The 24,799-nt window shown below is 38.3% G+C and overlaps 1 protein-coding gene across 3 annotated transcripts in view; it reads right to left on the bottom strand.

Moving 5' to 3' along the window:
- Positions 1 to 24,799, bottom strand: part of LOC130552236 (leucine-rich repeat and immunoglobulin-like domain-containing nogo receptor-interacting protein 1) — a 59,418-nt gene that overhangs the window by 6,766 nt on the left and 27,853 nt on the right. The window contains exons 1-2 of one of the 3 annotated variants that reach the window (XM_057330448.1): positions 10,963 to 11,219; positions 10,676 to 10,752 (exon numbers count right to left, since the gene is read on the bottom strand). In XM_057330448.1, coding sequence (XP_057186431.1) covers positions 10,676 to 10,750 — 75 coding nt within the window. In that variant the 5' untranslated portion in view covers positions 10,751 to 10,752; positions 10,963 to 11,219. Of the gene's footprint in view, positions 1 to 10,675; positions 10,753 to 10,962; positions 11,220 to 20,932; positions 21,069 to 24,799 lie in introns of those variants that run through there. The other 2 variants (XM_057330449.1, XM_057330450.1) reach the window with 2 other exon arrangements.

Genomic DNA, 24,799 nt, shown 5'->3' with positions numbered 1-24,799 from the left:
AATCCTCCACACATCTGTTAGCATTATAGGAACAGCATGCTAAGAGTGAGTCTAATCTAGTGCGCGCACGCAAGCTGCCTTCACCTCAGCTGAGCTTCTTGTAGGTCACTTTGGTACAGGACACCTTACAGGACAAGCATAGTTCAACGCACACTTACACATGAACAGCACAACTGATCCGTAAATCAATCTGGTTAATTAAAGTAACGAAGATCCGTCTGGACGGTGTAGCGATGGCGACGTCGAGTCTTTCCAGTGACACAAACCTCTCCAATCCTTTCACCAATACATCAGATTCATTTACCAGTTCAGTGACTTCCTGTTCTCCCAGTTCATGTTCTCTTGAGGCTAACGTTATTCTAATTGCGTGAGGTCATCGGTCAAGTGGATATTAAATGCAACTTTAAAAAACGAATTCAATGAATGCAACAAATAAAAAAAATATTTATTTAATAATACAATAATGATAATAATAACATTTATTCAATTGGTTACATTTATTATTTTAAAATGATGTAAATGGTCTTTTCAGTGCAGACCAGTTAATGTTATTTTAATTGTGTGAGGTCATTAGTCGAATGCATATTAAATGGAAAACTAAAAAAAAACGAATTAAATGAATGCAACAAATAAATAAAAAATAAATAATTTGAAATGCAATAATTATAATAATATAGTTTTATTACATTTATATTTTTTCCCTCAAAATCATGTAAATAGTTTTTTGCTTTTCAATGCAGACCTTTCATAGATAATTTGCTTTGAAATGAAAATGCTGTCGTCTTTCTATGTTTGATGTTCTACATGTTCTATTGTAGCAACGTCTGAGCAATACAATTTTTCTCCAGGTTTTTCAAGTCCCCCCGTAACCTTGTGCTTTAGTCTTTGAAGGTAGAGACAACCACCAAACAAGCTGCATTTATATAAGAGTCAGAAAATATATGAACAAGACTGTAGTGTTCATTCACACTCTCTCTCGCATGATCTCCGGCTGAACCTGCCCATTTATTCCTTGCACTTGGTGCTGAATCAGAGAACTGTGACCATGCGTTTCCCTATTAGAGACCTTCTCTTCTGCTCCTCATTATTATCTCCTCTCTTCCTCTCCCAGTTGTAACTGTATCTATAGAGGATCTCTGCCGAGAGAAGACAAACTGAGCATCAGATGCACTACTCTACAAACATCACCTCCCAAAAATCCTGCTTCCGCTCGCAGCCCTAACAGCTCCTCGGAGCACAAACAACACCCATTTTCGCTCTCCTCCCCTCATGCTCTGATTTTCTCTCTCTGAGGGCATCGAGACTGACGCTGAAGAACAAAAACACCAACAAAAGCCTAGAAGGAGAGCTAGAATCGGGAATATGGAGGTCAACAATCGGGTGGGTTTTTCTCTGCACTGAGACAACATTTTCTCACCAAACATTTGCCTTGTCAATAACTCAATATGGGTCAACGTGATGAGATGATAATATACACAATATAAATACGGACAATGAGATGAATGGACCGACACCACAGGAACAATAAATGCGGAATGCCATCTGCTTAAAAGATCAACTAAAGTGACAGATCTAAATCTAGAAAAAAAAATCCCATTATTTGTGATGATGTTGACATACAGTATCATGGTTATGACAGAAAATATAAACAGTAGTAGTTACAGTAGAGCCTTGTGACTGTGTGAAAGAGAGCCTTTGATACTCGAGGCTGACTTTGATATTGCCTGATTTAAAAAGGCTTTCATAAATAACTAAAGGTGTCTACAAAAGTAGAAACATCGCTTCACACTTCACAGATGTTTAAAAATCTTAAATAGTACACCTCTTTTGTCAGGTAGGAAAACTCTCTTTAGAAGATGAAATAGTAAAAATACAGAAAAGTTTGATGAAACAAGGAAAAAACATTACACAGGCCCTTTCTTTACCTTGTCATTCCAAATCTTTATTCATTTCTTTCTTTTGCAAAACACAAAAGAATATATTTTGGTAACCAAACAACATTGACCCACACTGTATGGGCATAAAACTGCTGAGACATTTCTCAAAATATCTTCTTTTGTGTTCCACAGAAGAAAAAGTCACTTAACAAGGTTTTAAACAACATGAGGGTGAATAAATCATGACAGAATTTTGATTTTTGGGTGAACTGTTCCTTTAAAGGAGCAGTGTGTGAAATTTAGCGGCATCTAGTGGTGAGGTTGCCAATTGCAACCAACGGCTCACCCCCCCTCCCCCTCCCTTCGAAGCACTATGGTGGCTGACACAGGACAAAGATGTCGTCACATTTTCGCTTCTTTGCCGAAGGAGATAACGTATTTACAAAACGTGCCCTGTTGAGCAGTTTGTTCGTTTAGGGCTACTGTAGAAACAACACGGCAAATTCCATGCAAGCAGACCCGCCGTGTAGATCGAAATAGATCATTCTAAGGTAATAAAAACAACGCTAGGGCTTGGCGATATATCGTGCAATTCTTATGCTCAGTTTCCTCAATGAATTACGGTTAAATGCCGCAACATCTGAAAGCCAGAGGGCGCTCTCGCGCAGAAACTCCGAATATGGGACACAGAAGAAGAACTTTTTACACACGCACGCACGCACACACACAGTTCCAGGAAAGGACACTGGTGATATTCTATCGCTGTTCTTCAAACCTTTTCAAGTATTTTCATGATAATAAAGTATATTTATAATGATGATGTTTGACGAGTGTTGCTTTTTCAAATGCACGTTATAAACGACTCAATCTCGTAGTGATTTTAGATCGAGCAGTACTTCCTACTGATCAAAGAGCCGTAGTTCATGTAAGAGCTGTGCATAAAACCTAGAATCGATTTAGACATGTATAATTAGTGTGAATCGCGATATATATCGCCCAGCCCTACATAACGCTTCATTATGTAAGGCCTTTATACACATCTGAAGGCATAGTTATCTATATTAAATTGCATTTCTGTCAATAGATCCTCCTAAAAAGGCAAAACATTGACAACACACTGAAATCGATTTCAGTCAAATACGTTTTATGATCACCTCCATCTGTCTCGCATGAAGACCACCTGCTTGTAAAAACACACGCGCCTATTATTATTTTCATTTACATACGTTTCTCTGCTCTCTCTAGCTCATTTCCTTCACTGAATAACTGAAAAGAGAAATACTTCAGAGAACAGTGAATGAGTCATGAGACAGACTGCACTTACAAACACACAAACACACACAGAGTGTGGGATGGTTTCCTGTGCAAATTATACAACACGATTCATCACTCTGTGTCTTATAAGGTTAGAACAGCTCAGTGTGTGTGTGTGTGTGTGTGTGTGTAACATCCACAAACATCCTGTAAACATGTTCTGACAGGTACATCATTACATAAACTAATAAACCACTCGAGTTCTGGCTTTATTAGTCTTCATGGCACTGCAGAGTAACTGAACAAAACAACCGTAACTGACCGCATCACGACCCAACAGGGCTACCCCCACGTGGGCATTAAAAAGACCCAAAGTTTTACACAACACCCACCAGTTTGCACACACCATGAAAAGACGAAACTTACACAATGTCCTTCAGACCACCATGCCCACCAAAACCCATTAAAAACCATGCAAGTCATGAGGACGGGCTGAATTCATGTCTGTTACCACACATTCATCAACACCGAGCCGTGGTGCTCATGCTGACTTTAAGAGTTTAAACACGGCGCCTGTTCTGTCAGAATCACATCGGTGGTGCATTCACTAGGGATGACCCCACTGGACACACAGAGCTCATGAATCTCCCATGATGCATCAGACTGACAGCTCTCATCCGGAGCTCTAATGTCTCTGTTAGGTTTTGACAGATGCAAGGCAAACAATCAATTACTGTACCCAGCATGCGTCTCTGAATCCCACCCCCAGGCCTCTTTCCTCTTTCTCAGGCGCATGCAGGGTGATTGCCAGTTCAAAAACGCAATTTTGATCTCGCGTCGAGTTGATCGGTCGTAATTTGCCGATTCCGCAGCTATTGGCTTGGTAAACCACTCTCTTTATGAATCTAATAACACATTTTCTCTGGCGTATTGAAACAATTTCGCAAAAAGTTGGGCTACGTGCTTTGCACTGTTAAGGTCCATCAGGGTAAGACTAAGGAAATATAAAGAGATAGCTCACTTATAAACTAATATTCTGGTTTAATTTACATTTAAGAGCTTAACAGACATTCTGCGAAAATCTCAATTCTTACCATTTCACATCAGAAAAGTGAGGAATTTTTACATTTTTGTAATATGTTGATTAGAGATTTGCTATTCTATTCTATTCTATTCTATTCTATTCTATTCTATTCTATTCTATAATGATGATAGGACATCCGATAATGCCTTAAGTCTGTAAAATCAGTTTAATATATCAATTATATAAATTTATATCAAAATCAATTTATATAAAACTATAACTAAAAATGGAAAATAATAAAACCAACATACATTTATTCTAATTATTGATCAGGCAACTTGAAACTTAAAACTGTGCAACCCTAATTGTATTGTATTGCATTGTATTGTATTGTATTCTACTTAATTTTTTCCCTGTACATGTATGAAAAAAATGTATACACAAATACATGTATATTTATATAAATAATTATATAAACTTATATAAAAATCAATTTATATGAAAATATATTAAAACCAAAATACATTTTTGATCATCTTCCACACATTAGGCAACTTGAACAACTTGAAACTTTAATAAACAATTTTATTTAGTTATTGCAAACCATTACAAAATGCATATTTGTGATATTTCTATAATTTCGATACATTTTGCAACCCTCATTGTATTCTGTTCTGTTCTCTAAGACCTTATTTTTTCCTGTACATATGAAAAAAAAATGTATACACATATACACATTTTTAGACTCAAAACCTTGACAACCAATCAAAATCCATTCAAATTTAAAGGGCTCATGCATTTAAATGTAAAAATGCAGCAAAGAACTTAGATTAAACATATTGTTATCATACACAGGCGTCTAATATAGTTATTGTTACATTTTCTTTATATCTATGTCAGACAGAGAGATACTGATTTAGTTTGGTATAACCTTCATTTAAACATACTTTTTAACATTCATTCTAAAGAGTCCCTTCACACTGTTTGGTCTGAGTCACTCTCTGCTCTGAATCGGATGAAATAATCAGACCTGCATCACTAACAGGCGGGATAGACGCAGACAGTGACAAAAAAGTGCTGAATGACGCGCTCGGATCTGACACGTCTGCCGAGATAAAACACTCTTTCATCAGATTGGGAAAAGCTTTTCTTTCCGCTGCCAGTTCGAGCGTTTTAAAGACAGAACACATTAATGTCTTGATACCCATCAACAGTATTGATCAGCATTGATTAACACCAGACAACCCTGCTGGAAAATCCACCTTAAACCAGCTTAAGGCGGTAGATAGCTTTACGTAGTTTTTATCTTTAATTTCATTTCTATTCTTTACATTTACATTTTTTCTCGAACACTTTTATCCGACATGGCTTTTGCGATTTTGTTCACGAGCTATAAACAATAATTGTACATTACCAGGCCATAGATATATTCTCTGTACTAAAATGATTTGTAATGAGTTACATTAAAAATATGAACATAATACAATAATATTTTGCATTACAATGATGAGCATACGTTCTAAATGCTATTTACCATAAATACTTGAGGTGTAACAATATGCTCACCCCACGATTCGACACATTCGGTACATAATACGGGTTTACGATAACATTATTACAATATTTGGGGAAATAAAAAAAAGAAAATATAAATAACAGATTTATTTCCATAACATTTTTGTTGTTTAAACTACTGTATCTGTTTAAGTACTGGTTCAATTAAACCTCCAGTATGTAAATAAAACCTTGAATAGGTCTGTAACTGAAAATAACTGAATTTTAACGTAAAATTTTAATTAAGAAAGAAATTAAGAAAAATAAGACAGAAAGAGCGTCTTAAAGCAGTAAACAATATTTATGTTGACACAGATCACGAGTTGCCACATAAACAGAAAAGAATCGGCATTGATCGATGATAAGAATCAATTTTTTTGTTTCACGATGTATGTCCTGCCACAACACATTGTTATACCCCTGATAAATACAATATAATTAAATAATTGGAGAGATGAGGCCTAGTTATCACACTATGGCCATAAAATATAATACTGGAGAAACAAAAAAGATCATTAAATTATTAATTATACATAGACGTTTTGTGTCCCAATAACCCCAAAGATTAATCAAGCTATTATGTACCAAAAACCATCCTGACCACCTTGAATGACCTAGAGGACGTGCAACACCCACTTTTGCAAGACTTTTCCCTGAGAGCTGGACCTAATTTTGCTCTTCAGAGAGTGGATTCCCTCCTCTCTCTCCCCATTACTCTCCTCTCCAATTCATCAGAGTCTCTGTGTAGTTGAAACTGAACTGTGCATTCAGCCTTAATATGGAACGACTCTGGATATCAAAACCATCCATCAATAAGCACCGAAGTAAAAGTATCCATCTGACTTCCTGTCTGTGCTGTTAGCTCTTCCTGTATCAACCTTATCTAAAGAGAGAAAGAAATGGAACACAACCGCCTCCCACCCTTTCTTCTCCCTCTTTAACAGAGGCTTCCAGGGATCGCACACACACTTAGCTCAGTTTTCACCAACGGTTTTCTGTCTCTGTTGGTCAGACTCACCAACCGCCTTCTGTCTCCAGGCGTCTGGCGAACAGCGCACACTCATCCTCTCCTGAAACACACACTCTCGGCTGAGCTCACATGACCTCTCCACCGCCTCTACTTTTCTCGACATAAAACAAACCCTTGCTTGCTTCTATTTCGGTTCCGATTCAGAGAGTGGGGGGGTCATCGACACAAATCAATTCAAAGATCACACAACGAACCACGAAACACAAACTCTTTCGGTGCAAGTCAACAGAACGCAATAGGGCCATCCCAGATAGCACAAATATGTCTGTAAGGTGTCTGCTAAAGATCTGGAATACATCAGATAAATGTCTCAGAAAAGGCAGTTTTACATCAATTCTAAACTATGAACATCTTACAGACATCTTCTAAATGTCCATATGACATCTGACAGGAAACGTCTCGGAGACGTTTTACAGATGACCAAACAGTAAAAAAAGTCTTGCAGATGTAAACGCAAACGTCAAATAGACATCATCGAGATGTATGTGTGGCTAATTTGTATGAATCTGTACGATCTCATTCATTTGTCGTTCGTGTCTGATGGTCAAGTTTAGGGGCGGAGCTTCATTATTGCTTTTTATCTAATGATCATATACGGTTTTGTACAATTCATACAAATTTGCTACCTTGTAAAATAGTTTCACTCTTAAAAATAAAGGTGCAACAAAAGGTTCTTCACAATCATGCCATTTTATTTTAAAGAGTGTACGAATTTCCATGAGATAAAAAAAACACTTACAATGTCAGCATAGGAAATTATAGCAAATTATGGCCCGTTTAGGGACAGTTATGACGCACGCTTATCTCAATCTAAACTAAAGAAGGTCAGTTCTCTTGCGGATAGATGATCTGGAGCAACTGCTGGTGCTCTCGGCATATTTACTGCACACGGTAAATCCAGAAGGACTGCTGATGAATAAACAAATCCAATTAAAGAAAGCGTTAGTCTGGGAATGCTTACCTCAGCCTCTTTAACACACATCCACACACACCTTAATCTGAGCTTTAAGCAGGCTGACATTGAGCATCGCTGTGCGGCCGTCCTGCAGAATTTATTACATCTCTGAAGTACAGCTCACAAATGTCAATCACCCCAATAACACACACACACCGGCAACACACAATCACACACTCACACAAATGCATACACACGTTCACACAGACACAAACCTGATGGATGTTGCCATCTCATTCAGCAAGCAAAACCAGCTACTGAGATTCTATCGATCCACTGGCCTGAGACGAATACCGATCAAACTCGCGCACTGTTCTACAATCTCTCAAGGAGAGAAACGGGGAAACACACACACCAAAACAAGTGTTGACCGTCAAAACACAAGAACCTCTCATTATCGTAATGCAAGCGCCAACAAAGACTATAGATATTAACAACACGGCTGTCCTAGCAGAAGAAGCCCCGCCTTCCAGTACAAGGAGTACAATTGAAACTCCGCCCACAGCTTCACAACTACTTGACATTTCCAAGTGATTCCCTAAAGACTTCCATTATTAAGAACCTTTACACAACAGGACGAGTTTAATATCACCCTGCATTACTTATTAGCACCATTGCCTTGTCACCGGTAGGCATTTTCAGAGTCGTCACAATAACATTCAGAATCCACGTGTTTTACAGAGATGTCTAGACGACATAATGTCTTTATTAAATGGAACACGATGGTGCCGCATTAACAATCTGCTGAAGAACATGACTTCGTAATCCAAGAGAATGAGACGGAGAGTTAACCATAACAGTACAGGCAAATCCTGATGTTAAAATAATTTAATTTGGATATTCAGCGGCTGACTGTTCTCTAAACACACAGCAATTTAAATTTCAGGCAACTAAAGCAAAACTAATGGGTAAAATAATAGTTCTTCAGCAGGGCTTTTATCCCGGGCAAAAAGCATTTCATTTAAAGATTAGCGGTAAGATGCTCTATTTTTTCGCTCTCACTCTGACAATGAGACTGTAAATGATTTTACTTCAAAGAGTCGGTTTGAGTGTGTGCTATAAGACCCTCCCTTTGAAACGTCCCTCATCTGCTATAATGACAATCATTATCGCAAATATTACAACTTTTCATAATTGACGTGCAGTCAGAGAATGGAGATCGTTCAAGAAATGAAATTTACATACAAAAATTGTGTGTAAATATGATTTTTAACATTTACATTTAGATATCTATTGTTATTCATTTTTGTATACATCTCTTATTCTGTTTGCTTCTATCCTTTTCTATCTTTTTTAGTTCATTAGTTTCTATCCTATTTTTTCGTATAGTTAATAAATAAATACTATACGAAGAAAAAGCATATACATATTTCCATTATATTGCAAATTCTCATCTATTTATACATTCTAGTTTTATACTTTTAATACTTTCTAAAACTTTTGTAATGAAGCAATATTTCACTGCATGTCATACTATGTATGGTTATTTATGAGACAAAAAAATTAGTAGTTTTGTTACATTTACACAAATGTAGTTTCATGAATAACGAAGGATTCCTAAATGCAGGGTTTTCACACTGGGCCCGGGGACCCCCAGAATGTTCTAAGGGGTCCCCAGAATTAAAAAAAATATATATTTTTTTGTCCAACAGTTTTTTATACAAAAACATAGATATATTTTAGAAAGGGGGTCCTTAGCAAAAGGTTCATCACATTTCAGGGTCCTTGGCATGAACAAGTTAGAAAACCCCTGCCTTAATGGATCCATTCTTTTGCAGAAACTTCACTTCATAGAACCAAAACAAACACAAAAAATAAAGTGCACATGGTGTAATGTTCTTACAGAAATACTAGTGCCAAAAAACAATCTTTCCTGGTCTCTCTGCAGGAGCTTCTCATAAAACAAGAAAATGCTGAATGAACATCTTCTAAACTTCAGAAGACTATATAGTGACAGAGGAGAACAGAATTTGTTCACTGCTACAACTGTGATGAAGTTCTGACAGTAATGGCCAATTCCATCACGTCTGGGGGCCGCCGATCTCTGAATAGATGCCTACATGTACGGTTACCCGAGAGCTGAGTGAGTAACAGATTGTATGTGATCGCTCAAGTGTGCCACAGCTGAAATGGCATCACACAGCGCTCCAAACCTTCTCACCGAGAGGCGACATCACCCACAGCTTGAGTTTAAATCAGATCTTGTCACTGCTACCCAACACTACGCTTAGAATCTACTGTGGAAGATAGTCCGAGGGCACCTTCCAACAGCATTTGGTCAGTTGTACTTGTGAATGAGATTATTTTCAGTCAAAGTGATTTCATTACGATTTTATCTGTAACGCAATTCTTCACAGTGTGAAATACATATTATTAAAGTCTACGTCATGGACTAGTCACCGCTGGAGATAACAAAAGATAACACTGGCAAACGTAAGATACGGTCAAAAGTTTGAATGAGGGTAAGCACAATGCCAAGCGTGCTTTTAGAGGTGCCCAAGTGGGCGTACGAAGCGACAAAAGCTCGAGTTCCAAGCTGTTCAAACGTGACATTTATACACAAGAGCCCCAAATTCATAACGCACCGAGGAAGTAATTTTTGGATCCTGTATTTCTGCAAGAAAAACCTTTGAGCTCCTGAGAGATTATTATGAAGAACGAATCCAAACAGAACAGCAGACATAATGGAAAGCCCACACACACACAGACCATAGCACAAGCCAGCTGGAGCTAAATTGACTGATTTAATGTTCTGTGCAGAAACACAACCACGCTCGACACCAAATCTTAAAGTCAGATCAATTCACAAATAAACTTTACTAAATGCTATAGTGCTCACCAAAGACCTCTTTAGATGCCTGAATGTGGAACAACGCGTACTGATAGTTCAAAAGCCTTTTCAAGAATACTACATTTATAACGTCACAATGATTTTCGGTGTGGTGAAACGTGTAGTTTTTTTCTGAAGACAACAGACTGACCCAAATGCCTGATGCTGGACTGTCTGTGAATCTGACAGCACATGAACACTGACCAAACAGCTCCGCCAAAGACATTTCTGAAATACATAAACATAATGAACACAAAAGCCAGATTTTACAGCCACCTAGGCTATTACGCATTCTTGTGTAGGGCTATTATTATATTTACTTTTAAGTCACAGAAATATGCACTAATCACATCAAGGGAATAGTGTCTTTGCCGTATAATTGCCAATAATAAACTCTAACGCACGCACACATGCATTTCCAAATCGTTGTGAACTTACAGCATTATTTTGTATCGTTGCAGAACGGCGTTACATCTCACAACACGCGACGATCCGCCCAGAAACGCATCTGAACGCTTCATTTGTTTATATCCGCTTTAAATAAACTCCTCAAATGACCACAGACGTCATATTTTCACGATAAGCAGAAAGAGTCGCACAAACGTTGTCTCTGTTACTCTGTCCTCCTGTTAAAAGCACAGCAGTGAATTTCTCCCGTCTGCAGTCTGTACTCACCCAGCCAGCGCCGAATGAGAGCTACGCGCGCACACGCGCAAACACAGACGCGCGTACCTACGCGAGCGCGCGCGCGTCTCCTGTCGCGTTTACTTCGTCTCTATTAAGGCATCTGGCCATCTAAAGAAAAATTACGGGTTTAGCATTTTGAAATGTTTATAAGACAATAATCTGTTTTATTGTAGACGGTGTGCCCGTCTGTACTGGTGACATATTTGAGTTTTTAATTTAATTTTTCCCTGTGACTGCTTTTGTATTTGAACGAAAAAGAGGAAAAAAGAGAGAGGCAAAACGCAAGAGCGTAAAATGAGTAAGTAAGAGAGAGAGAGAGAGAGAGAGAGAGAGAGAGAGAGAGAGAGAGAGAGAGAGAGAGAGAGAGAGAGAGAGAGAGAGAGAGAGAGAGAGAGACAGAGAGAGAGGTTTATTTAATGTTTGAACTGAATGCCTCTGCATCAGAAAACATTAAAGCAGGTGTCACCCGCAAACAAAAGAGTTTTNAGAGAGAGAGAGAGAGAGAGAGAGAGAGAGAGAGAGAGAGAGAGAGAGATTGTTACACAATGTTTTATAAACGCGGTAGTGCTTCGGACACAACTTTACCATTGTTACCACATTTCCCTCCAAAAATAGCTACTATACAGTTATAGGTACCATTGCAGAATATAGCGTAATAATTAATAATAATGTAGGCCTAAATATATAGGGCTTATCAAACCAACGTGGATGTCTGTCGTTTTGACGTGTTGTTTATTTTATATTCTTAATAAATGATTATTTAATAACAATAAATGGTGTATTTATGAGGTAAAGTCAGAGAAAGTCACGAGCAAGTCTGCACAGTTATGTGTTCATAAACGTCAATTCAAAGCAACAAACAAAACAGCTTACCTTCACAAAGTACAACTGTTTAAACAGATGGACACAACCATAGCATTATTCGATATACTGATTATATTTAACATGCATTCGTGTAGCTGACATACGAATGAGAATTAAACGGGAGAAAATCTTCAAGCAATGTCATTTGAATATTCCTGGTGTTGGCTGCAGTACCGCAGACGAGGTTCTGGGGGCGCTGTTGATCTCACACAGATTTCTTTTGAGCCCGAAAAACAATTTTCCGTGCACTATAAGCATCTGCTTGAAGACGCTGTCTGAACACACAATGGCTATGAGCAGCATAAACAAACGACCTCCATTGACATAACAGCTGTCTGTTTAAATTCACAGAGGTCAGCTCGCATCACACGCACCCGTAACTGCATTCAGGGGTTTCAGCTTCTCACTGCGTGATAAATCAGATTAAATCTCCTGTGTGCAGGAGATTTTCCAGACAGACGTATGCCTAGATCAATGGCCTTATTCCGGCCGGCCTGCATTAACAGATGAGTTATGAGGGATTTTTGCAGACGCCGTGAGTATGCAGACTAAACCTGAAGGATTGGGCTTACTTAACACCTGTGTGTGAGACAGTGAACGTTGTCAAATGGTGAAAACTGTATCATCATTAGAGAGAGAGAGAGAGAGAGAGAGAAAGAAAGGGAGAGAGAAAGAGAGACTGCAGTGTTGTGAGAACAAAACAGCAGGTCTGTTTGTAATTATTAGGTTTGGACGGCACCATTTGTGTTTTTAAGCATAAATCTTAATCCATTTGTTAGATGTATTCTTAAAGCTAGAAATTTCATCTTGTTTTAAAGATGCTTAGATGTTTTTACTTGAAAACAAAGGTACTAAACAAAAATGTTCTCATACAGCGTATCGTTCTTTAAACTTGGACTCAAACTATATTATGTTACATTTTTACAGCTCCCAGCTACTGTTGAGTAATTCACTTATTTACTCATGAATCTTTGATTTTCTTTGCTTACCAAAGACCATTTTTATTCTCTATGGCGCTCTGTCTTTCCTGACCCTGTGTGTGGATGTGTGTATTAGTTTTTCTGCTTCTTTGTGACTCGGGGAGAATGATGCAGACAGAACAAGAGCCCACTGCAGGGAAAACAATGACAATGGCATCTTCCAAATCCAATGATTTATTTCACACTTAACGCTGGAACGGCATGACAAATTTGAATAGTTTGTGAGGCGCAGAACGTGGCGATGAGGGCAGAAACATATTAGGCCTAATCTGACGTTTGAGCGACACTTGATATGATCTACAAGGCTGGGGTGACACGAACTCCGTCTGCGCAAAGACACGCTTTCAGTTCCAGAATATACGTCTGGTTCTCTTTCTTTATATCTGTCTCTTCGCTTGCCGGGGCTAGAAAGGTCAAAATAACACACACGGAATACCAAACCGTAATGAAATTATTGTCAAAATAGTCTTGCATTGCTAGATCTTTGACTGACATTCCCATTGTAACTTATTTTGGCTCCGTCTCGCATAGCCAGACTTTTGTCTATACCAGCATGAAGTCTGCTACACAAGAGCTGCCCACTTAAACAGAATGAAACCATCTGACTTGCAAAGCAACTAAACAAAGATTTTAAGAGGGCAGATTTATGTCAAATAACTGGTACTGTAATAAAAGACCGGCTAATTTATTTAATGTATTGGGGTTTGGCGTTTTTAAGACATGAGAAAAACGGCCCGGCTGACTTCAGCCGGCCCCAGCACATAATAATCCTCTATGTTGAGATATTTCTCTCCGTTTCAGTGATGGCATTTCCCAGCCCCGGGCTGCAGTACAGACACAGCAATAGCTACTTTAAAAGATGTTTCCAACACCCATCTACTCTGGAACAACAAAATCTCATTCTCTTGTTCTCCTCCATGTCCTATATTCTCTTGCTATGTTGGTAACAATCGAATCTATCTAGCCAATCTCTCACAGAGTCAAGGGCGGTCAGGATTACCTGCGTCTAATTTTGTGATCACAGTTTCAAGATAACTGGAACCTGGTCACGTGGCTGAATGAAAACCCCCTGAACCAGTTTTGTAGTGACCTGCTTTTCTCTGACTTTGAGGGCAACGGTGAGTCCAGAGGACATAAATAAAGAGGTTTTGTTTCCACCTCAACTCCTGCAATGACTGAAGCTATCAGTATAAAAGAGAGTTTATGATCAGATTTTTGAAAATCATACCACATACACCGAATTACGAGCTTCAGAAAAATCATATGTGTGTTAGTAAACTCAACACACGAACACAAACCTTGTAACCTTTGACTGAAGTTGTGTTGTCAGTTTTAGAGATTACATCATCATTACCCACTAGCGGTCCACACACACATTTTATATTTCAATTCACTCCCGACAATCGGATTTTACACGATATGAAACACTAGATTTTCACCCAGATTATATGTGGAAGGCATTCAAATCTCACAATAGTGAAAGCCAGCAGAAATGAAACCTCACAATGAAACTCTACAGTCCTTGAACTATATTCAGACTTCACAAAAAAGATACTCCACAGAACTCAAATCACACAAGAATAAGATGCTATAATACTAAAACCACACAATACCAAAGCATGTCAGAGTATTGAAAGTATGCTGTAATTCAATTTTAAAACCGACAGCGCTGAAACTTTACAGTATTGATATCTCGCATGATTAAAATCTCTTAAATCTAACGAACCGATTCTTTAGTATTGAAATCTTAAAAGTATTAAATCACTCCTGGTTTCAGTGTTAAAATGGAAACTGATCTCGTAGCATCTGTCTGGAAGCCAATAATCTATTTTTACCCTTCATCTCAATTACGCGATCGCTTTACAGAGTTTCCCAGATGAACGCTCAAGTTGTGATCAATTATAAACCACTTCGTTTTGACGAAGTCAAATTCATAAAATATTATAGAAACAAAACATAGAGGGACGGGAATTTCAGGGAAGAAGATCAGCTTCCAAGTGCAAGTTTACGGCCGTATGGCTCTCAAAAACATTGGGATGGATGGTGGTGAGTAAGTGCTGGAAAAAACTCCTCATACCAACGTCTCCGCTTCTCTTAAACGAATAAAGACATTATAATACAGTGTGCATAAATGAGATGCAGAAGCAAACGTCTGCTGCTTCTCAGGGATCACTGTGATGAAGCAAAGTACATTGGTAAAACGGTGGCGTGGAAAAAAAAAAATCCATACACCGAGTGTTTTACATGGAGTAGAAGAACAAGCTGCAGATCAGGAGAGAAAACACAGGAAAACAGTTCAAAGGGATTGCGCGTCCATTTGATCGATCTCCTTTACGCAGATCCCCCCGTTCCATCCCTATAGACAAACTGAGTCCAAAGACAATTTAATTAACAGGCAGGTGGCAGCGGGGGAGATAATCCGGCAGAGTTTGATGTAATTCAGAGATGATTAAAAAGCCATTGCAGCATCTCCCAAATGTAATGACGGCCTCGCTTTGACCACAGAGAGGGTGGGAATCACAGATTTACCCGAAGGCCCCTCCCGCGGATGCTCTAATCAGCTGGGCTCATCTGGAAGTACTGCCTGCCTGAAATTTCCATAAGAAAGGTGTCGAGATTCCCTCGTGACCCGAAAAGGTATCTGGGAATTCTGTTCAGAGATATATTAGGCAAATTAAATCATATTGGCGTCGCCTGAATAACGTTTGGTGTCACAGTTAGGTCTTTATGATTAGCAACGTCTCACGAATGTATTTTTAGGCCTGGGTATTAATAAAACTAGATTATTCTAATCAGTCGCACGCTAGTTTGGATCTATCCCAGATTTATAACCAGCAGGAGAAATTAAAAACCTACATCCTACGACGCTGTCATCCATTTATCATTGTTGAATTACCGCCAACAGTGATGTGTAACCTCAAACCCAACAATGTCATTCCACATCAGCCAAAATGAAAGCACAACATAATCTACTTAAAGATTCAATCCGTAACTTTTTTTATTAGGAATAAACAGAAATAAGTTGTTGAGCAAGAACATAAAACAATTGTTTTCTTCATAACAGTAAGCTTTTAATACTTCATTTAATTTCATGGAAAATTGAAATTGACATACAGTAATTTGACTTCAACACAGGTTTAGATACAGTAAGTACTTTATGTAAAGTAGATGGCGATATAGACTGACCAACTATGACATCATTGTGACACCTATAGTATCTGTTGCTTTGCGTGAGGCGTGAAGCAGGCGTATATCACAAATCGTCACAAATTTTCTTAAGACAAAAAAATAGAAAACTAAACAAAATAATGCAAATGAAATTCTGTTTCTGATACAATAAATTAAAGTTCTGATGCCAAGGACCCCCAAATAAGATGATTTTTTGTGAGAGAGGCCCCTTCTTAAAAACATATCCATCTACAATTGTGTATGTGTAAAGAAACATTTGAACTTTGTTGGATAAATGTGATATCATAAAGACAACATATTGTTTCCAAACTTAAATAGTTGGCTACACTTGTTGGATGTTTACAACCCTGAAGAGACGTTTTCAATTCAAATGTATTTGGACTGTTGCGAAAAAAGTGACGGTAGTGAGAAAAACTCACTAGAAAGATACAAATATAAACAATACTTGAAACCACGCATGTTGAAAAAAGCAGATCATAATGTTCAGTAGACTTTTGCCATTTTTGCTTTATCTTTTTCCCTGAAATTTTCTGGGGACCCCTTGCAACCTTCTGGAGCCCCCCATCAGTTTGGAAACTAGTTTGATCAAACACATCTCTTCAAGAGAAATAGTCTGCAATGAAAATGAGATTTTGATATGATATGAACTCAATAAACCCTTTTTTCATTAAAAACTTTCCAAGGTCTCGTCTGGACTGTTCACACGAATGGCTTTATATTTCTTCTGTATGTGAATATTTATCAGATTATTCAACTTTTTTAGGAGAAACATCTGAGCCAAAGTGACAGGTTACACTTTACGATAAGGTTGTGTATGTTATCAATGATCAATACTTCAACAGCATTTATGAATCTTGGTTTGTGTTCATTTTTTAAAAACAAAACTGAAACGTTTAACACTTCAATGCACAAAGTAACATGAACAATTGTCCCAAGCTTACTGTGTGTTATTCTTAAACAAAACTCCATTCTACTCGCTTCAGCTTTCTGCACAATTATTGGACTGGGATAAGTTCTCTAAGAGGTCTGGTCACTGGTTTCCAGGCTCACATTACACCCCCCAGACTCGCACACATGTGCCATAATCTCCAAACCCTTTCCATCCGTCTCACCGCTGGCTTAAAATTTCCTTCCCAACAGCCCCCTCAGCGCCCGAGAAAATGTCTTCACATCGCCGCCTCTCCGAGGAGAAAGACTGACCTTGGCGAGTCCCCCGCTCTTAAACGCAGATTACAGCAAATCTTTCTCCAACACACACGCTCGCAGAAATCCATTTTTACACTTCTGATGGTTTTATATCACAGCAGAATCCATTCACCAGAACAGGCCACTCAGATTCCAGTCGAATTTACTGTGAGCGGCTATAAACAGTATTTTTTATCTCATTAAACATGCATGGATTCATGAACATGAATATTCAGACATTTGTATGAATATTCACAAAGTATTGCTCAGATTCTCAACCTTTACACTTTTCTTCAGTCACACAAATACACACACACTAAACACATACACAAACCGAGTCAAGCACCGTGTCTGGAGTTTTTATAACAATTACAATCAAAAACAAAGATCCACAGTGTTTCCCAGCATGCACCATGTATTTGGCACATGTGGTTGAAATTATGCTCTTCATGAAAGCCGTTCATCTTATTTTGCTGTAAATGAGAGTCAACGAAAGAATGAATCGCATATCGCAACCACTGAACATGAACAAGGAACCATTAGCTTGTAGTCAGGAATAGTCAGTCTTATGAGTATTTCGTCTTGAGAGACAAGAACCAATAAGATTTGATATTACTGAGGTGCCGCCATATTTGAATTTACTGCATTAATGTTGCCATGTATATGCAATGTATAGAGCGCTAAATGAGCTCAAAATAGTAATTGTTTTTTCTCACAAGTGTGTATTTCTTTCACTTCGGAAGACATTTATTGACCAAAATTGTTCCAAATGCATAAATGAATTTGTTCTGATAAACACAGAGGAAGATATTTTGAAAGAATGCTTGTGATCAAACAGTTCTTGACCGCTATTGACTAGGAAAAATTGCTTTATAAATTCCTTTGTTCATCTGAACACAAAAGAAGATATTTTGAAAAATGTATAAAGCAAACAGTTCTGGGGCACTTTTGAGCAGTATGTTTTTAGTTTTCTAAGCTATTGGACTTGCTGTGTTTCTTATTAACTTGAGTTACATGAAGCTAAATTATTTTGATGCGTTCTCAACATTGTTATTGATGTAATTGTGCAAATTGTCACAAATTATTTCCTGGCAGTGACTGCTAACCCTAACACTAGTTAGAGTATTATAATGTCAATCATTACATCTAAGTTCAAACATGTGTAGGTGAAATAGATCCTAACCGTGTTAAATTGTCACTATACTGGCGTCAGTGTTGGGTGTAACTAGTTACTAAGTAATTAGTTACTGTAATTTAATTACTTTCCCTTGAAAAAGTAAAGTAAGGGATTACTCTTATTTTTTTCTGTAATTTAATTACAGTTACTTCTGATGTAATTAAACTAAATACTTTGTGTAATATGTGTGTGTGCAGAAGAGGAATTTACATCAAAAATCAAAGTCTAACTTTAAAATCCGTGTTTAATGTATAATTCTCACATTTGTAATTAATAATACTACTTTATGTAGTTTTATATTATTTATTTGAATGAATTAAAAGTGCCGTTTCAAGTCTATCCTTGAATCACTTAACTCATCAAGGTTGATGTAGGATATAGAAAGTAATTAGTAATAAGTAATTAAATACTTTTTGAAGAGAGTAACTTGTACAGTAATCTAATTACATTATCGAATGTGTAATTAGTAACTAGTAATTAATTACTTTTTCAGAGTAACTTACCCAACACTGACTGGCGTGAAAGAAAAATGAACCCCCTGTGGTGTGGATTGGTTTTTAACCCAATCAGTCTAAATGTAATTATTCCAAAAAGTGTTAAAGAGTCACAATATATACAAATCTTGTTTTCTTGTGATTTGTAAAAGAAGATAATGAACTTGAAGAGAAACTATCGCACCTGCTGTGACGCGGTTCTACTTGCGGCCACGTGGAGGAGAATTATGGGAGATGTGTAAGAGTCCAAACTATAAGACATATGTAAAATTAAGACAATATCTACAATCTGCCAAAAGCGGACGACAGAAAATGGAAAACGTCCACCAAAAACCGCCTCATGTCCTTTCAGAGGGAAATTGAGCCGCTGTGCTTTTCTGTTTTTGTGAGAGATTCACACATGCAGAATCTACTGTGTCATTTGTCTTCAGTCATGCGAAATACAGTCCGTCAATTTTACTGCGGGCTGGTTTTCTCTCCACACAACCTCGATAAATGATGGAGAACAGGAGCGAGAGAAAGAGTGTGAGAGAGGAGGGGCGAGTGAGAAAGAGCGAGAGGGCTGTTGCCATACAGATACAGCTTTCAAATCAAGTTTATGGGTTGGAATTCATACGATGTCATTTGTAATGACTAACCAAAAGAATACAAAGCTCATTAACAGTGTTATTCTGGATGGTTCTTTTACCTTATGGTGTGCCGGGTACAGAGGGGCTAAAACAGCCCTGCATAGTGCATAAAAGCGAACTTTTCGACTACCAATTACATGACAAGAGTCAATACAGCATGTCAGATCTAAAAGTCCATCAAGTGAAGCTGTGGGATTGGATCTAGTCTTGCGTAGCCGGGGTTTTAACCGTTAGGATTGAGTTTGGTGAAGAACATCTAACACAAGATTTTTTTGACACTAGTCTATTGCAATTAAATAACTTTAAGACAACATCACAAATGTTTAAATATATTATAGTAGATGCTTTGCCAAAATATTTTTTTCTTAAAGGGACGGTTAACCAAAAAATGAACATTCTTTGATTATTTTCCCATGTCATTTCAAACCAGTATGAATTTCTTTTTTTTGCAGAACACAAAAGAAGATATTTTGAAGAATGTTTGCAACCAAACAACATTGGACCACATTGACTTCCATTGACACAAACCACCGAGACATTTCTCAAAATATATTCTTTTGTGTTGCACAGATGAAAGAGTCATCTACAGGTTTGACATGAGGGTATAAATATAAATACATGTTGTACATACAACATTTGTATATTTGGGTGAACTATACCTTAACTGTTTCAAAAGCTTTGAAACCATAAAGCCTCAAACAAATCAAGCAATTGTACTGTAGTTCTTTCTTTAAAAAGTCTCTCTAGAAAAGCAAAAAACTCCAAAAAAGCATTCGAGAAACCTCTTGCTCTTTGTGTGCGACACACACCATGCGGTCTGCGATTGTCTTGTAGGCGGGCTGTGGACGTGACGTCTGAGGCCAAAACTAAACTAGACGGTGCACCAGTGGGTGTGTTGTTATATATTGGCTGGGCTCGTAGGTGTGGACGTGTCTTATGACCCTCCGAGGTAGTGATGGGTCCCTGTAAACTCCTAAAGATGATGCACTCCATACGTCAACTTCGCTCATCTGCCGTCGACCCGCCACAACTCTTTTATTCTGAAATCAACTCTATTTCCTACCTGGCAGATCGGCTTTAATGTGATTTAAAGTGTAGCTGCGTGAAACGGCAGTGTGGTGAGAAAAATACCCCGCCGGCACTTACATAACATCACAGAAACACAAATCATCTGCTGTGTAGGAGAGGCTGAGTTCTACTCACGGGCAGTAAATGCTTCTCGGCTCTTTTAGGATGGAGGCGGGTTCACAGGGAGTCGTGCTGTTGACTCCTCCCCTTCTGGTTCCACATTCCCGACTTGATAGCTCCTCCGTGCGCGATCCCAGAGCGGAAAAAACACCTACATCAAGAGAAACAAAACAGGAGAGAATGTTCATCAAGACAGAAGAACGATATACAATAAAAACAGTATATTTGATGAAGGTCTCAGTTGTGTTTATAGATGTTTCTCCTAAAATCGATGAGGAGAAATAAAAAATAGAAACAAGTGAGACATTTGCGCAGATTGTAGAGGTAAAATAATCTGAATTTGGGTAAATTTGATGAGAAACATTTGAGTTTATATTGAGATTGAGATATCGATTGCAGACTTGACAAATCTGAGCTCAGTTTGAGACATTGTTAAGATCTCTTCTGAAACTCTATTGACAGAGACATTTGTGAGATTTTTGGGTCTTTTTTCCGCAGAAACATTTGAGACGCAGGAGACTTCAGCAAAATGTTCATTTTTTCCTCCCATTTCATCTAATTGATGTCTAGGAGAAATATTTGCGATCGCATCTGTGATCTTTCTTTTTTATTAGTATATATCATGCATATTTAAAAATGATAGCCCAAAATGTGGCTAGCAAAGGTGTGCAATTGCTTTTCTAAGCTATTAGTTGGATATTAGATATGGGACCTGAATCATATCCGGGGACAAAAATGTCAGAGACCCGGGGTGGGCTTTAACGTAGGTTAGTATGCAACCACCCAGAACAAGCTGCATAGCAACACCATCTGTAATACCTTTGCATGTAAAAATCTAGTTTAATTCTTTTACTTCCGTGAACCTTTCACTGCGTCTGATTGGCTCCATTGACAGCATCTTTTTGTCTGCTTTCGGCCACACAATTGCAGTTTCCGATTGGTTGGGAGGTGCGACTGCAGGAATTCATTCAAAAGCCGCGCACATGCTGAGAGACCATCTTGCCCACCCTTCATTTTCAGAGTGAATCTCCCGCTGCGGCCTTATCGCCACCTAAATCCCACCGGCACACGTAATCAAAACGCTTCCTGTATTACAGCACCGGGATTTGGGGTATTTTTAATAGTTGCAGATTTTATATAACCTAGATGTTGTTCCATGACTCACAGTCATAAGAGAAAATGGAAAAATTTAAATGTCTGCAATCTATCAAAAGTTACACGTTATGTCTATCCTGTTCACCGACGAGGTCATTTTCTGTTTCAGAGCTTTCAAACCATGTTCTGCTTATATCCTTATGTGTATAAAGTATGTGTTATATAGTGTTTGACTGTTCGAATCACCTTTTCAGTTCATCTAAAATGGTCCTGTGGTGTAACAAATTAAACTTTAAAGGTACAAAATGTAGTCTCTTGATGTGAGGTCATAAAAACTGCATGGCCAAGTTTTAAATGGAAGAGAGCACACCTCACTGCAGGACACGTCGACTTATTAGTATTAAAGTAAAATATTACACCTCAACTACCTAAATGTGACCCTGGACAACAAAACCAGTCTTATGGGTCAATTTTTCGAAATTGAGATTTTTACATAATCTGAAAGCTGAATAAATAAACTTTCTATAGATGTATGAGTTGTTAGAATAGGACAATATCTAGCTGAGATACAACCGTTTAAAACTCTGGAATCTGAGAGCTCAAAAAAATCAAAATATTGAGAAAATTGCCTTTGAAGTTGTTAATCAGGGGCACTGTGGCAGACCATCCACTCACAAAAATAATGTTTTTATATATTTAAGGTAGGAAATTTAGAAAATATCTTCATGGAACATGATCTTTACTTAATATCCTAATGATTTTTGGCATAAAAGAAAAATCGATAAGTTTGACCCACACAATGTATTTTTGTCTTTTACTAAAAATGTTCCCGTGCTACTTAAGACTGGTTTTGTGATCCAGGGTCACAAATACAAACTCAAGGTTTTTGTAATATCAAAAAATCAGCAGTGTCCTCATTTGCATGAACTCTCATATAGAAGTGTTCATTAAGGAAAACGTTATTGGAAAACCACTCTAATACTCGAATACTGTGGAGTTTCATTTATTAAAAAACTGAAACACAAAAACACTTGCCAAAACAGAATGTAATGAAAAGAGTTCATTCTGCTTTAAACCACAGCACTACGCCCATAAGCCAAATCCAACCAAGCCGTGTATGGAACGTAACCAAATGCTGAGTAGGAAAAGAGCACCAAACCTTTCAGAAATGCCCAAACAAATCTTAAAGGGAGTGAGCCTTCAACATTTCTGTCCTCTGCTGTGATTGGCTAACCTTCATGTACAGTTCACCCTGTTATCAGGTGCCATGTTGCTGATGCTGAGAAGATGCTGATATGACCTTATAGCTGTGATGTGTCTAAATTCCTTCCTTTTTAAGCTTAACTTCCATAAATGACACAGGATGACACACTGATGTCTACTCTTCTATTTCAACACAAGTACCTTGTACTTGTACCAAGAATAAAGGGTTCTGATTCTGAATATTTTGTTAATTATTTCCCCAATGCAGTTATGAACTATGACCCACAATGAGATCAAAGACGCAATTACAGACTCATAAATTTACTTGTTTGCTTAGTTGAAAAGTCGAGTGGCGCGCTAAGAGCCAGACCATGATCTCTGGATATTGGAAAAGCAATCAAACGGAAGCCTAATTAATGAGCTTTTGAGTTATTGCTCGACTTGACAAGAATCCTCATGGGAAAGGAGTTTAATCTAATGCCTTATAGAGAAGGAAGATCTCATTGCAGTGGACAACAAACACTGCTTTCTGATCAGCCCCGCTGAAACGATTAAACGCAGGATATTAGATGAGGACTCGTTCATTTCAAAGTTACTATTATAAAATCATATCTATTGATATTTAGCACCTCGAATCCCTTTAACAACGAATCCAATATCTTGCCTGCATCCCACCCATGATCAGAACTGTTTCTTTCCTCCTAATCTAAACCCAAAACATCCTCACTGATCAATGTGACCCAATCTCTTTTAATTATTAAACGGCCCTACAAGCATTTCGATGGCCCGACTGTATCCCGTCTCACGCAGGGGGAGCGATTACTGCCCGCTGAGTGTCACTCAAAGGCCCCGGAATCCCGGTGACAAAATTGAGAGGTACGCCGCAATATTTCGCCTTTCCTCCGCAAATGAGAGCCTTTTAAAATACAGCAGAGAATTTAATTCCCCATCATTCCGTTTAATGGCTTTTGGCATTTTGCGGTAGGGCACATATGAGAATTGCCCATTCTTCTTTCGCAGTTTCGGCCATCTATCAGTCCAGGCATAATTATTCCCTTGGCTCCAGGAAGCTGACAGGCCTATTGCCGGCTCACGCTCTGCGTACAATAGAGTTTAATCCTGCCAGCGAGCTGTGTGGCGAGGCGGAGCTCGGTGCCAGGCGCAAGTGAATGGGGTGGGATGGTGGGCGGGGCACTGAACCGTGGAGGGTGAAGTGATCGGGATAGAGACAAGTGGTGAGGTCTGTCAGATCTGTCCGTCTATCTGTTTATCTAGCTATCGGTCGGTCTGTCTGTCTGTCAGATCTGTTTATATGAATATCTCTCTCTGTCTGTCTATATGAATCTCTCTCTCTCTCTCTCTCTCTCTGTCTGTCTGTCAGACCTGTCTGTCTGTCTATATGAATATCTCTCTCTCTCTCTCTGTCTGTCTGTCTGTCTGTCTATATGAATCTCTCTCTCTCTCTCTGTCTGTCTGTCAGATCTGTCTGTCTGTCTATATGAATATCTCTCTCTGTCAGATCTGTCTATATGACTCTCTCTCTCTCTCTCTCTCTCTCTCTCTCTCTCTCTCTGTCTGTCTGTC

The sequence above is a fragment of the Triplophysa rosa genome, linkage group LG3 (genome assembly GCF_024868665.1).
Source record: "Triplophysa rosa linkage group LG3, Trosa_1v2, whole genome shotgun sequence".
Classification (NCBI taxonomy): Eukaryota; Metazoa; Chordata; class Actinopteri; order Cypriniformes; family Nemacheilidae; genus Triplophysa; species Triplophysa rosa.
Note: the sequence above shows the minus strand (reverse complement) of the source record. Positions and strands in the feature narration are given on the sequence as shown.